Source organism: Malus sylvestris, chromosome 8 (genome assembly GCF_916048215.2).
Source record: "Malus sylvestris chromosome 8, drMalSylv7.2, whole genome shotgun sequence".
Lineage (NCBI taxonomy): Eukaryota > Viridiplantae > Streptophyta > Magnoliopsida > Rosales > Rosaceae > Malus > Malus sylvestris.
Genome location: NC_062267.1, coordinates 26,828,645 through 26,844,556, shown reverse-complemented (window position 1 = coordinate 26,844,556; position 15,912 = coordinate 26,828,645). Strand labels below are relative to the sequence as shown.

The window sequence follows — 15,912 nt, the reverse complement described above, 5'->3', positions numbered from 1 at the left end:
ACTCTATAAAAATTATTTAAAATCCTAGTTGACTACACCAGGATTCTAAAATCTTTTAAAATCCTTTAATTGATTACCCATGTATTTGAATGGATTTTTTTTTAAATCCTAGTTGACTACACCCAAGGTTATAAAAAATGTTAGGCGCTAGTTGGGCGGCAGGCTGGCGCCTAACGCCTAGGTGGCTAAGTGGGGTCTAGGCGAATGACTAGCCGGATTTAGGTAAATTTCTTGTATGTCTTGTAACTAAGTGCATATTGACACTTACAAAAAATTATACTTGTATGAAATCCAGAATCAAATTATTCTTCCCAAAATGCCCTTCACCTTCAATACTCTTTTCCATCGCTCCTGCGCTTCACCTTCATCGCCTGCACCACACTTTCCATCTCCCCATGTAGCCATGCCTTACTCCCCTGCCACTGCCTCACAAAACCTTACCCCCAAATCGGATTCAAGAATTTATCACCCAAACCCTAGATAATAAACCCACAAATCCAGTGAAGAAATCACTTAAAACCTAGAAAATCTTGAAATTGAAATACTTGGCAGGTAGAAAGGGTGGTGATTATGGGGTAAGTTGAGTGGGAAAGATGAAAGCGAGGGGGGAAAGGGGATGAAGGAGTTTTTTATCTTCTGCTATGGAAGATGAAAGCGAGGGATGGTGATTATGAGAGTCTGTTCGCTTGACTCACCACCTCACCATTTCCAGCATATAAACAACTCCCTTTCTCTCCCATTTTAACTCTTCACTTTAATCAATGTTCTAAAACGCGGCCTAGGCGGCGTCTAAGCGCTAGACGGCAATGCTCCGTCACGATTATCTCGAAATCGTTTACTAAATCAGCAAAGCTATTAAGCGGCGTAAGTCAGATGCCTAAGCAGGCTAAACGGTCACTGGGCGGGCTAGACGGAAGCTGGACGATCTGGGCGGCCTAGGAAAATACGATAGCCTACCTAGAAGCAGGCGGACACTAGGAAATCTGGGCGATGTGCGTCTTGCCGTCTCCTTTAGGTGTGACGATGGTCTATGAGAGAGAGAGAGAGAGAGAGAGAGAGAGAGAGAGAGAGAGAGAGAGAGAGAGAGTATGAATATGCAATTGCAGATATGGTGATAAGCAGACGACGACAATGGTTTTTGTTGAATTTGCAATTCTTAGTATATTGTAAATTTACTTAAATCCGCATAGGCGCTAGGCCCTAATCCGCCACCTAGCGTTTTTTAGAACCTTGACTTTAATCAAATTAATAAAAATAACTAATGAAAATGTTATTAAAAAAATACGGGAAATAAATAAAACAAAAGGAATAAGGGCATTTTAGTAATCATATTCATTTATATTCCGATTCAGGTGAATTAGTAAACAACTTATATGAATTTTGTTTCATTTTACTCCGATTCCAAAACATCTTCAACTGGAATCCGATTCTGACTCCTCCTCAATCCAATTCCTCTATTTTGATTACGGTTACGTAAACACACCATAGGTCTCTCTCATTTCTCTAAAAGATGAGAGATGTCTCCCAAGAAAATCAGAAGCCTCTCTCTCTAGAAACCGAAATAAGTCTCATTTATCTCCACCCTCTCTCACATCAACACAAACCTCATACCTGAGCCCAACTCACCTATTTCAGCCATCACAGTTTGCCAACGCACAATGGTAAAACACATTGATCTCTTCTCTACTCATTAATTTCTTATTTCCAACATACTACAAGTTTTCAAACTTAGACTTAGATAGGATTTTTACTCGGAACCTTTATAAATCCTCTATAATGTATTATCTTATAAACTTAGTGAATTACTAATTTAGCACGTTATATCAAAAATATTATTTAATTAATTTGTCAAGCATTAAATTATCGAGGTTTTATTGTAGCCTAACTAATTGAATGGATTATTACAGAAAGCGGTTTTTTTTCCCTTAATTTAAATACAACATGTAACCTCTTAGTACTACGGTCTAATAATATTCCTTTTCATTTGTAAGAGAGGTCTTATGTTCAATTCTCGCTAAAAACGAATTTGAATCATATTATTACTAGTCCTTGAGGCTAAGCCCACCCCCTTAGTGGATTCAAAAAAAAAAAAAAAAGACACAACATTTAAACGACAGACTTGCCAAAAAAAAAAAAACATTTATATGTTAATATGGGGTCAAGTTTCCCATCTAGCCTTGCTCTCCCAATTCAGGAAGACGGAAATCACCGGTTGGCTGATGCCTCTCATCCATCCATGGAGGGCACGGGGCATTGCTTGCTCTGTCAGGTTCTAAGTACGTACTGTCTCGCCTGCTTCCAATGGATGCAGGTACAAGTGCCTCGGCGCGCGGAAAGTTGTCTCACTGAGCTTTTGTACTGCTTCAATCATCACAGAAAAGCAGTTTTAGAAAATGACGCATAGCGAATGGGACAGAGGACCAGGCAGCTCACATGTAGATCTCCTATGCCTCATACTTTCGTCTGAAGGTGCCTCTGGCATTCCGCTGCATATGCCGGAGGAATAACTGCTCGTGCCTAAACATCCAGAATCGGCTAGTCCTTACTATCTCCCCCAAGGGACATGGGTGGTGAAAAGCTTTGTAGGATTCTGTTAAACCTGGATTTCATACTCCTTACTGACAAAGAAGAAGAATAGAGTCAAATATACGTACAAATTTATATTTTCGACAATATGAATGCAAATTTCAAAATCAGAGTTCAGAATTCAACATTTGGACGGGAAACAAAAAAATATTTGATCGATCATTTTGGCACATCCTCTGTTCATGCCAATGCCATATAAAGCTAACTTTCTTGAACACAAACTTGTAGGATAAGCAAAGTTAGGATTTCAACTAAATCATGTTAATTACATTATGACACAGAAAATTGCAAGTTTCACTGAGTTAATTTTGAGGAAATTAAGAATTACAAGCATGAAAAACTCAACTATCATTTTAAGATGACAGTCCACTAAATTGAATATATCATGAGCAGAGAAGTGATCTGTTATCTGCCAGTTGTGGCAAGTTAGTGATAGACAAACCAAAAACCAGAAAGAGAAAAACTTGTTATGCGGCAAAGATGATGGTGGATATGTAATGAAAGCAATATGGGGTTAGGATTCATAAGGCAGGCGGGCCAAAAGCGACAGCAGGTTAAGGGATGCATGCCACAAAATTCAGTTTCCAGTAACTGGATGACGGCATAATCTCTAGTTACATAATCAAAATCATTGGCCAAAAGACAAATCATGCATTTCAATCAATACTTATCCGCAAAAACAGCATGAACAAAATAATTCCATGTTAAAAGGACAATTTCAAAGTGTGCAGAAGATAAGAAACTCATTCCACCATAAAGGGAAAACACTGGAGAGGGAGAAAGGAAGGCTTACCGGAGTCAAAGGCATTTCCACTGTCATCTTTCCCATCTCCTCTAAATAACTGCAAACAAACCAAATCTTTTTAACCAAACCAACCCCAAAAGTCAGAAATAAAACTATGTGAATCTCTAACAATAAATCAGCAAAAAGATCAAATGGGTATACAATGAAATGGATATGCCACGAGATGATAAAACAGTCCATTTCACTTTAGCTAGGGACATCAGGAACGCCATTTTTTTTCGTCTGCATGTTAATTGACTAGCTAGCTGGACTTCAGATAAACCTTCTTCAACAAGCCTAGAGTTTCCATTTTCTCTACGACTTACAGTACTTCTAAGTTCTAACAGCTAGTATCATAAGAACTTAACATATTTACTGCAAATTTTCAATTTTTTAATAAGATCATGGACCAAAATGTAGTCAACTTACCCAATTAAATATTTACATAGATCATCCTCTAATTGACGGTCGCACTTGGTGCGATGGCAAGTGCCTTCGCCCATGAGCGGTAGGTCTCGGGTTTGAGACTTGGGAGCAGCCTCTCCATAAATGGGGGTAAGGCTAGCCGACATTCACCTCTCCCAGACCCTGCGTAAAGCGGGAGCCTTGTGCACTGGGTACGACCTTTTTTATCCTCTAATTGACAGAATTGAAATTTAAGGAGTGAATGATGGAAAATTTTAAAATCAACAGCAAACCCTTAAAACTGATGAATGCTGCTAGCCTAATGAGTGCAACTGTGCAACAGCGGGAAAAAAAACATCAAAACAGAACCGAACCAGCAATAATATCAAATCCTCACCTGTCTGGACAAACATAGTCCAAAGATCTATTAATATTCACTGAAATGTTTCAACTTGAACCGCTCAGCCTCGATCAACTTCAACTTCAGAATGCAGCAGCCAAACTCAAAATTAAACTAAATCAAAACCATCTGGAGCTACTCCAGTTTGATAAGAAGTCATTACCTACATCATTTAATCCATCTCCTCCACCACCCAAGCTTTTTATGCATCATCTTCATCGTAAATAGGAATAGGATTCTCTTCAACCTTGTGTCCTTGTAATGATATGGGTCATGATTTTGCTGGAGAAATTGTCGTACACCCATTGCAAAAGAAAGAGGGCTGTTTTCGGCCTTTTTTAGGCTTGAAAGAAAAGATGTTTTGGTGGTCCTGGGTTGTATCTGTGGCATATATATTTTAAGGACTTGTTTGCATTTGGCTAAAAACCAAGTTATATATCCAGATGCGGATTTATTATACCCTATGTCGCATCTCTGTAAAAACCAATTCTCTATTGGATGAAAGGGCTTATTTTTCAGACAGGTAACATTGTGCGCGCGACTTCTTTACAAAGTAAGAACATTGCAGCATAAACTGGCAACTTTACTCCTTTCAGACAAAAAAAAAACCTTCACAATCCACCTTCTGCGTACAGTAGCTAATGAATAACAGACACTACACAAATGTACCTGGACAAGGCCCAAGCAAACAAAAAAGTATGAATGCCTAATCCACATTCTTAGCCCTTGTTGCTTCCCAGGGCAAGCTTCTGTATCCCAATCATGTAAAGCACATTTTTTGATATATCAATCAGAAACATTTCTGCATCAATATAACACCGAACCCAAATCATGATTAGTTACCCACATACTTTTATATTGGATATGATTGTAAACGCGAAGTATTCATTGAGCTCTTTGAATTCTCAGGAAGATGGATTGAAGCACCGAACACTGCCATTTTCTCGGTCAAGTTCTTGAGGGCCTCATGCTTGTTTGCCAGTTCCATAAGCACCTTGATCCTTCTGAAGGAAACGCTACTAGGCTTTTGCCCCTTTTCTACCATCTGCAAGAAGCACCTCTCTGCTTCCACTAGTTTTCCCAAATCACAAAGCAAATCAAACAGCACGTCAGATACCAATATATAAGAACCGAAACCCTTCTCAATCATATCATTCCACAGCCGCAATGCCATATCCACCTTTTCCTGTCTCTGAAACAACCTGATTAGGAACATACAAGACTGTGTACTTGGTAAGCACCCAGCATGCATCATTCTCCCATACAAACTCCAAGAGCTTTGTAAGTCATTTGACCAGAAGAAAACCCTGAAGAACAAATTGTAAGTAGTTGCATTCGGACTCAAACCCTTACTCGCCATTGCATCCATCAACCCATAAGCATCACCAAGCCTCTTCGCGATGCAAAAATTCCTAATGGCCGCATTGTATGCAGCAGCATCTGGGTAGCACCCATACTCCATCATTTCCTTCAATAGATCTCCGGCTTTATCGGGCTGACCAACCAACCCCAATCCACCAATGATACTAGTATAGGTGATCACATCAGGTGATATATCCTGTTCTCGCATTTCCTCTACAATCTTAAATGCCTTGTCTACTTCTCTATTCTTACAATAAACATCAACCAAACAATTGTAGGAAACGACATCAGGTTTCACACCCATCTGCCTCATCTCCTCAAAGAACCCCTCAGCTTCCTCGGATGTCTTCCACCCGGACAGCAATATATTGAAAGTTTGCAAATTGGGCTTAAAATTTTGCTTGAGACTGTGATACACATTCCTAGCATCCGCCATACTCTTCTCCTGACAAAGAGTCCTCAACAAGGAATTGAAACACATTGTATCGAATTCAGGCACGAGCTTCTTGAACTTCCTAAAAGACTCAACGGTTTGCCTAACGGAGCAAACCTTAGCGATTCTAGCTAACACAACCATTACAGTGCGCGGGGTTATCAAATTTCGATCCTTATACTTAATGTCAACTAAGACCTCCCAAGTTTTGTCGAACATTCGACTTCGTCCTAGAATGTAAAGCATTGTGTCCAAGGAAAACTGAGTGTGGTAAAACCCTCTTCTGTTGCCGGTGTAATTGAAAAACTCCAAAGCCTGTGAAGGGTTTCCATGGCTGAACCGAACCCGTTTGAGAACCTTATCAATCAAATCATTGGAGAGAAAAACCCCACTCGATTTCAATGCCTGTTTCAAGTTTTTGGAACCAGCGGGGCAACTGAGTATGCGATAAACAGCCTCGACGTCGGCGGCGGTGGTTGAGCTGCCGCTTTCAGAGCAGAGAGAGCGAGAGAGAGCAAAACTAAAGGTGGGTACTTTCGGTTTTGCGAGGAGACGTACCTGAATAATGCCATCGTTCGACTTCCTTTGAAACAGCGTTGAATTGATACAACCACCCACCACCCACCCACCCACAGCCGCGAGGAAGACGACTGAGGTAGCAGAATGTCGAGCTGTGTATGCTGGCAAGGAAGAGAAGCTCAGTCTCATGGAATCGTTTATATAAAGGTTGTAAACGGAAGTCGGAAGGGGAAGAGATGGAGAAAATGATAGAAATCAGACGGAACAGAGACGCAGCTCAATCAGATTCGGAAATGGGAAGACCAGAGGAACCGAGGAAGTGAGAGGGAAAAGGGTTTGCGTTCTGGACCTGGGCGCGCGCGGCTACAGTGATGGGCTTCTATAAGCGGTTTCTTTAGCACCCATCAGAGTCATCCGACGGTCTAATTTTGTTCGCGTTATTAAGGTTGGTAAAGGTTGGGAATAAATTAGTTGCAAATTTGATATTCGAATTTAAAACTTATTACTTATAAGTTAAGAGTAATATATAGATATCTATCATACTCATATTGTATTCAATTGAGAGTGATATATAGATATCTACCTTGCTAATAAGTACAAAATAACCGTGTTTTCTTTGCTAACAAGGTAAACAAAATTGTGGGTCAAATCCAATTTAAGAATTACTGTAAATTTACATGCAACGACCGGCTTTTTATTTCACACATTTTCCTTTGTTTTTCTTAATTCCTTCTTTCTCCTTCGTTTTTCCTTTTTAACTAAGAAACAAAAACTAAAAAGCGAAACTGTTATCAAACGAGTGTTAGCAAACTATGTTTGTTGCTTGTGTTTACAAGTTGAGAGTGATATATAGACAGGTCCTTTATGCAAAGGGATTCTCATATTTTTTTTCTTCAAAAAATAGGGATTAGGTATGAGGCTCACTCCACATTGAAATTCAACGATTCAAATCATCTATTTTCTAAGTCTCGATCTATAGATCATCCTTGCAAAAATTCAATTCAATCTGAAACTATTTGCCTATTTAATTATCAAGATAAATTTTCATTATTTCTTATATAACAAAGTATTCATTCATTTCTTTGTACCCAATTAAATGTTTTAAACATTTATGATTTGGTTAATATTTTGCAAAGATGATCTATGAGATACAACTTAAAAAATAAACGATTCGGATCGTTAAAATTTGATGTTGTGTGAACCAACAAAAAAGCACCAACCGCATTTCAAAAATCACGAATAGTAATTTTTTATGTCTTGTTCTTACGGATAGAAATAGAGAAGTCTATGGGGTCCATAAAAAGGAGGGACAAATAGGCTTTGCCATGCCCTATAAGCAATAGCGCAACCTAAAAATACGAGTCCAAATCGCAGCATCGTTCTGCAACGTTCTCCAAGCATTCTTAGCAAGAAGAGCCGAATTCATCGGATGCATTTGTGACTAGTAACTTAACAGTTTGCATGACATAAACTGGCATAGATGACGTGATAGATTGAATCAAAGTAGTTCTACTAGCTTAGGAGGAAAAGGGATTCTCTCCCGATCCCTTCCTCCTAATTCATTAAGTCCAAGGATCCGGACAGTTGAAATTTGATTCAATGACTATAAACAGGGGCCCACTTTAAAAGTTATAATAACTTTAGTTGTTGGATCAAATTTCAACTGTCCATATCCCCGGACTTGATGAATTAGGATGAAGGGATCTGGAGATGATCAATTTCCGCTAAGGAGCACAAATGAGCTTTTTTATAATTAAAAAAAGAAAAATAGTAATTTTATCTTGTTTATAAAATAATACAAGTTTTACACATTAAAATAAACACAAAAGAGTTTAAGTAACTTCATCAATTAATTAATTAATTGTTGATATAAAATAGTACAAATACAGATGGTTTACAATTCGGCTTTTTATTTCACACATTTTCCTTCGTTGTTCTTAATTCCTTCTTTCTCCTTCGTTTTTCCTTTTTAACTAAGAAATAAAAACTAAAAAGCGAAACTGTTATCAAACGAGCGTTACAAAACTACGTTTGTTGCTTGTGCTTATGGTTTATTTTTTGGTTTTCTTCTTTAGAATTGTGTTATCACTGTTAGACTAGATAAAGATCATACGGTAAACGGATAAAGTTCCCCAGTCACATTCTGTCTTGCATTACTTTGTATAATTGACAATTTTCTTATTCCTTGCCAGAATTGTTTTGGCACCATTGACCAGACAGAGATTATACAACAATGTTGCTCAACCACATGCTATCTTATATTACTCTCAGAGAACGTCGAACGGGGGTCTTCTGATAGCTGAAGCCACTGCAGTTTCCAGCACAGCTCTAGGGTAATTTAACAAGAGTAGCTTTATAGACTAACAAACATTTGGGGGTGCTTCTTTCGTTTCAAAGTTTGATGACATTCTTGTTTCTTTAATATTCGAAGGTACCCGAACACACCTGGTATATGGACAAGGGAGCAAGTTGAAGCATGGAGACCCATTGTTGACGCTGTTCATGCCAAAGGTGGCGTTTTCTTCTGCCAGATTTGGCATGCTGGGAAGGTTTCTAATACCGGTGCGTTTCTCACTTTTACGGTTTTACCATGGAATGCTTTGTCAACATGATTACATGAGTGAATAATTAATAAACCATTGACGAAGTTTGATGTATAACATAATGGTGTACGCATCAGACATAATGTACGAACTAGCGAGTGATTATCCTGACACTTCTCTGCTTATATTTTTTCTTTGAAAAAATGGTGCAACTCTTAATTGTATAGTAATTCGCAACAAGGCATTGTAAGTCGAAAGAGTATGCTGCTGTGGATGTTGGTTACTTTCTTTAGACTTCAGATTGTGATTCTCTGTCTCCTTGCTTACAGGTTATCAACCAAATGGGCAAGCTCCAATATCTTCTACTGATAGGCCGAGACGATTAAATGACATTGATGATGCCGAATTCACGCCTCCAAGACGATTAAGGACCGATGAAATTCCACACGTTGCCAATGATTTTAGACTTGCTGCAAAGAATTCTATTGACGCTGGTAATGTTTATCCTACGTTGGCTAAAATCTTATGTTGAAATGCGCTTTTTTTTTTTTACCGTTTGATTTCTATTTTTTTTATAAATTTGAGAAGATGAGTTTTTGAGTTTTAATTTACGGCCATCAACACTGAAAGTTGAGAAGATGGGTTTGGGGGGTTAGGGTTTCGTTGTGTAGGTGGTGGCGAAGCCTCACCTTGGACTTAAGACTCCTTTCTTGGTTGAATATTTCAACGGAAAAGAAGTGGTTTTCCAATTTGAGAAGGATGTGAGTGTTCTCGACCACAAGTCATCTCTAAGTATACATCATCTCCACAGTAGAGCTTGGCAAGCTCATCCTCCACTGCTATGGGCCACACAAATTGTCCATCACCATTCTCTATACCTATGGTTTCTTCATCGATACCCTTAGCATCCCCGCCTAATTGCCTCATATCACAATATCTGCATGGAAAGAAAAGTTATTATTAGTTTATTTTCTATGATGTTTTAAGTATAGACATATGAAAGCATGTACTTTATGCTTATGCAAATACAAACATGGGGACATGGATATCAAGAAAGTATATGGAAGATTCATAAACAAGTAGTTACTTCACCAAATTATTCAATTGGGATTTTATTTTTTAAATGAGTGTAAAGATAAATTCATATTTCGAATTGGGTTTGTGAGGGTAATTTAGGTATAAAATTGGGTTTAAAGAGATATTAATTCTTTTATTAAAAATAATATGGATGTAGAGGATAAATTAGATGTAGAAAAAGATTAGTGGGTTCAAATAAAATATCTCTTTTGGTTTTGGTGATTCGTATAGGTATATATGTGCTTGTATAGATCAGCTGACCAAGTTTGGATTTAGACCTTAGATTGTATCCAGGTCTTCCTTCCTAGAATAAAATGTTTGTTGTTGGATTGATTTAAATGTAGCCAGTAAGTCAGAGAATGGTTTAAAATGTTTTGACTTCTTGTTGGATTGGTTTCAGATTCATTTTAAAAAATAACTTTCAAGTAAAAACAATTGAACCGAACCGGAAAAGCAGATCAAAATTAACCGAACCAAATACAAAAAAAAAAGGGTAAATTATATTTTACCACATTTGAAGTCTATTACAATCTCATACAATATCTTCAAAACATTTCACTTTCATACCTCAAGTACTATTTTATTTCAATATAATACATCCGTTACATTTTCCATCCATTGATCCGTTAAGAGTTGACATGGTTGCCATATTCGTGCAGAATAGCTGCCAAATTTGTACCACGTGACCAAAAAAAAAATTTTATGCATTAAAAATATTATAATAATTTACTCTATAAAAAAAATTTTAAAATGGGTTTTTGAACTTTAATCCTTCAAGAATATTAAAATTAAAAAAAAAAATCTGGTGTTAGATTAAATATTCATTTTAGTCCCTAATGTGTCCTTAATTCAAAATAATTAATGTGCATTTTATTTAATGTCTCCCATTAAATATTTAAATTTATTAATACACAAATTTTAATTTATTTTTTGACCAAAAAAGAGTTTTTTAATTTATTAATTTTATTTAACATTCTTCAAACTAGAAAGACTCGATTAATATACCTAAATGTTAGTACCGAAATGTCTGTACCAAAATATATGCACCAAAATGTATTAATATTAAATTAATGTACCTAAATGTGTGTACCAAAATTATGCATCGAAAGGTTAGTACTGAAAATGTATTATATTGAATTAATGTACCTAAATGTTTGTATCGAAATGTATGTACCGAAATGTGTGTACCTAAATGTATGTACCGAAATGTATTATAATGAATTTAATATACCTACATGAAGAAGATAAAGTACATCGAAATATATTGTACAACAAAAATTAGTTTATCTAATTGTTCATAACAAAATATATTACAATGAATGAAATGAAAATAAAAATTATAATGAAATAAAATTAATACATTACAAATTAGAAAGAAAAAGATAAATAATTAAAAAATCAAAATATAATTAATAAATGAGATTATTAATGTATCAAGGACTAAAATTAGATTTTGATCTTCTTCATGATTTTAATAAAAAAGTCATCTTTGCCAAGGATTAAAATGAAGTTTTCTATTTTAAAACAAAAAAGAACTTTAATGAAAAGCATTTGGCACTGTTCACTTTAACAAAAAATCATATTTTTACACTAAAAAGTCAATCCTGATACTATTCACTTTATCATTTATTTTATCCTTATCATTAAAACTTAAAGTTTTCAAACCATTTTAATTAGTTTTTAAAATAAAAAAACCATATTCCTTCCCCGACCCCTCCCCCTTCCCTGCAACCCAAACCCCTCATCCCACCCCACCCCCACCCCCACCTCCCCCTCCCCCACAACCCCCCAAAAAACCCAGCTGTTCACCTCTCCTCCCATCCAAAAAAACCACCACAAACTTCTCCGACGCCACCTCCACCATCTTCTCCCTCAGCAGAGGTCCGCCGCGCCCTTTGACCAAATCGAGATTTGGGTCGATCTCGTCGGCGCCGTCGATCGCCAAATCGATCTTCGGGTGAGCACCGAAAGGGGAATACCCAACTGGCGAGCTTGGTCCTCCGTGCGCTTGGAAGTCGGGACTCCAATAATGTCCTTCAATTCGTCGGATTTGAGGAGCTCCAGTCCACGTCACTCTGCCTACCGTGGCCGCAATTCACAATTCCAAATCCCATCCAGTCCAATCCAATCTGAAAAAGCATGAGCTTTGTGTGTGCACAATGCTGTGGAACTAAGCACCGGCGATCAAAGAGTGGATTATGTACCACTCGTGGCTCGGCGTCGAGAGGTGGTTCATCTACGATAACAACAGCGACGACGGGATCGACGACGTCGTTCGAGAGCTCGATTCGCAGGATTACAATGGCAGCAGGTAGAGCTGGCCGTGGATCAAAACCCAAGAAGCAGGCTTTTCCCACTGCGCTTTGAGAGCAAAAGACGAATGCAATTGGGTCGGATCAAAACCCAAGAAGCAGAACTGATTGCCACAGCTTTGGCCTGTCCGGGCTGACCTCTCAATCCTCGCTGGGAGTCACGGTCGGGTACACATGCCGGCTGCAGAGCCCGGAGCGGCACAAGTCGATCGTGCGGACGGAGCTGCTCGACGTGACTCTGCTCAATGTGGTGCACCATTTCCAGCTGAGAGAGGGGAATCGCGGTGATCAACCACTACAAGTACCAGGTGTGGGAGACTTTCAGGGCAAAGTTTTTCAGACGGGTGGCGACATACGTGGCGGATTGGCAGGAGGATCAGAATAATGTCGTTCAATTAGCAGGATAAGGTGCGTGGCGGTGGAGGCATTGTGGGGGGAGAGGAGGGATAGGGAGGAGGAAGCCATTGGAGAGGTGGAGGGAGAAGTGGGTCGGGGGAATAGAGGGCGGGGGTTGCAGAGAGGTGAGGGGGAAGGAAGGGGATCGGGTTTTTTTTTTAATATTTTTTTTATAGGATAAATTATTATAATATTTTAAATGCATAAGAAAACTATTTTTTTTGCCGGCATAAATTTAGCATTTACGTAAGTGCAAATGTAGCAGCTACATCAGCTTTTAACGGGTCAATGAGTAGAAAATGTAACAGATGTATTATATTGAAATAAAATAGTACTCGAGGTATAAAAATGAAATGTTTTGAAAATATTGCATGAGGTTGTAATAGACCTCAAATCTGATATGATAAAATGTAATTTATCCAAAAAAAAAATCTAAGTGAACAAAATAGTAATTTCGATTAGTATTTCGGTTTTAATAAAAAAAACATACATGGGCCGAATGAACTGCTGTTAAAATGTTATTAACATTTGTGAAAAAATAAACTTATTCTTATCCCTATGTAAAGTTCAACCAATTGATCCTGGTTGTTCCTTTTGTTCTCAAGATGTTGAAGCCATTTGACCGCATTTTTCATCTTCAGAGGATTAGAAAGGATAGTACACTTTTTGAGCATGTGAAACACCTATCGAACGTATGATGCCATTATAACTATGTCTTAGTTGTAAGAGAAAATCTCTTAATTAAAAAGGACATAAAACAAATGTATCTCTCCTTTTTGGTCAAAAATCTTATCCCTCCTGATCCTATCAATTTGAGAGGGATTATAGAAATTTCCTTAATATACTATATTGGATAATAATCAACAATCAAGAACAAAAATATGTATACAGGAATAAATTTAGAATGTACTAATAAACAATAAATTGCAACTAAGTATATTGACATAGTATGAATAAAATGAAACTCATATTACATGAAAACAACACTGGAAAACTTGACTTCTGACAAATGACTTTGTGGTTCTCTCAAAATGAAGAATGATTTTTGTATATTTGATTGATATGCAGATGTACGTATACATAATAATCATAAATCTATGTGTGTGGCTTCATCTTTTTCCCATATCTTTTCAAAGGTTCTCAAACTTCATTTGAAAGAATGAGTTCTTTTTAAGCCCAAATTTGCTCTTCATGGTCCATTTTCCCAATCATTTTATAATAATTATAAAATGTAAGCAACTGCTGATGGTGAGCAATATGAAACAGTGAGATAGAATGTAGGGGTGGGCACTTGAAACCGAAAGCCGAAATCAAAATACGAACCAAATTGAACCGCATTGAACAGTTTGGTTTTGCGGTTTCAAAATGGTTTCGGTTTGGAACCGAACTGAATAGGGGAAAAACGGTTTGGTCCCTCCGAAATCGAAATCGCATAATTTTATTAAATGTTAAATTCTAGAGTAAATTACATAGTAGCCCCTCAGGTTTGAGGTCAATTACAACCCCATATAACAACTTTAAAACATTTCACTTTCATACATCCAGTGCCATTTTATTTCAAAATAACACCTCTGTTAGATTTTTCATCCATTAGTCTGTTAAATGCTGATATGGCTGCCACATTTGTGCCACGTGGCTGCCAAATGTGTGCCACGTGGAAATATTTTTTTTTTTATTACCCTATTGAACAAAAAAAAAAAAATGAAAACCCATAATTTCATCCCGTGCCTCCCTCCCTCCTTGCACCTTTCATCTCTCCCTCTCCATGCCACTTCCTCCCTCCCTGCACCCTTCATCCCTTCCTCACCATGGACCAAACATTGCAAATCCCTACAATTCCACGTGCCATGGCTTGATACAAAACTCAGCAAATCCAAATCCAAAAACCCATTTAAAAAAAAAAATTGAAAACCAGAAACCCATTCCCCGGACCCTCTTCCCACTTTCCTCACTCTCTCTCTCAAACCCCAAACCCCCCAAATCCAAAACCCACACAACTCCGCTGGGTCACCACCGCCAACGCCTTCCTCCTCGGCGGTTTGACCCTCCTCCCACTCTCCTCACTCTCTCTCTCTCACCCCAAACTCCCCAGATCCAAAATCCACACAACTCTGCCCGGCCACCACCGCCGATGCCTTCCTCCTTAGCGGTTCGAACGGCTTGATTGGTTGAACCGGATGCTGGAACGGCGGCTTGGGACCTTAAAGATTGGAACTTGCGGGGGCGGGGGTGTTGGTGGTGGGTGGATGGAGGAGGCTGTGAGGAGGGTGAAGGAGGAAGGACAGATGAAGTGGAAGGTGAGTAGTTCGGTGGTGTTGGGATTGGGAGTGGGGATGAAGATGGTGAAGGGAATGATTTTTGGGAGGTGGAATTTGTGGGATTAGGTTGCAGGGAAAAGGCGAGGCTCGGGTTGGGGGGAAGGAGGATTTAACGGGAGTGGGTCGTCGGGGGTGGGGGGTGGGATTTGAAGGGAGTGGGTCGTCGGGGGAAGGGGGATTTGATGGGAATGGTTCGTTGGGGGGGGGGGGGGTGGGGGGGAGGAGGAGGTTGCTGCGCTAGGTTTCTGGGGGGATTAATGGGGAGGTGGGTTTGGGATTAATTGGTTTCTGGTTTTGGGGGTTGCGGGTAAAGCTTTCAGGGTTTTTTTTTTTAATATTTAGAAGATTAGATTTAAAAAAAAAAATTAAATTTTTTTTTTGCCACGTGGCAGCCTCATCAGCACAAATGTGGCAGCCACATCAGCATTTAACAGACTAATGGATGGAAAATCTAACGGAGGTGTTATTTTGAAATAAAATGGTACTGGATGTATGAAAGTGAAATGTTTTAAAGTTGTTGTATGGGGTTGTAATTGACCTCAAACCTGAGGGGCTACTATGTAATTTACTCTAAATTCTAATTGGTTATTTCATTGAGTCTATTTAGTATGGACTCAACCACATCATAACATGGCCACATAATCTTTTTCTTTTCTTTCTTCTAGTCGTAGTCTGTACTCTTTCTTTCTTTTACTCATTTGCTGCTCAACTTCATTCTTCATCTCTCTGTCTCTCTGTGTCTCTCGGTCTCCACTCAAAAAGATGATCTCGTCACAC

General features: G+C 38.4%; 2 protein-coding genes and 1 pseudogene across 4 annotated transcripts; 2 read left to right on the top strand and 1 right to left on the bottom strand.

Annotated features, from left to right (window-relative positions):
• Positions 1-1,644: 1,644 nt before the first annotated feature.
• On the bottom strand, positions 1,645-6,828 carry LOC126633414 (putative pentatricopeptide repeat-containing protein At1g02420). Of its 3 annotated transcripts, none has more exons than XM_050304004.1 (4): positions 4,173-6,828; positions 3,380-3,428; positions 2,434-2,618; positions 1,645-2,358 (listed from the first exon to the last, which is right to left on the bottom strand). In XM_050304004.1, exon 1 carries the CDS (start codon positions 6,676-6,678, stop codon positions 5,029-5,031), a length of 1,650 nt encoding a protein of 549 aa, XP_050159961.1. In that variant the 5' UTR covers positions 6,679-6,828; the 3' UTR covers positions 1,645-2,358; positions 2,434-2,618; positions 3,380-3,428; positions 4,173-5,028. The 3 variants fall into 3 exon arrangements, with proteins under 3 accessions (XP_050159961.1, XP_050159960.1, XP_050159959.1); XM_050304003.1 differs by having other exon boundaries at positions 1,645-2,618; positions 4,173-4,256; positions 4,339-6,828; XM_050304002.1 differs by having other exon boundaries at positions 1,645-2,618.
• Positions 6,726-9,564, top strand: LOC126631493 (12-oxophytodienoate reductase 2-like). The gene is made up of 4 exons (XM_050301614.1): positions 6,726-6,808; positions 8,682-8,822; positions 8,921-9,051; positions 9,362-9,564. The coding sequence occupies exons 1-4, from the start codon at positions 6,726-6,728 to the stop codon at positions 9,562-9,564; spliced, it is 558 nt and encodes a 185-aa protein (XP_050157571.1).
• A 2,599-nt stretch (positions 9,565-12,163) lies between these two features.
• On the top strand, positions 12,164-13,171 carry LOC126633421 (glycosyltransferase family 92 protein RCOM_0530710-like; annotated as a pseudogene).
• The last annotated feature ends 2,741 nt before the right edge of the window (positions 13,172-15,912 follow it).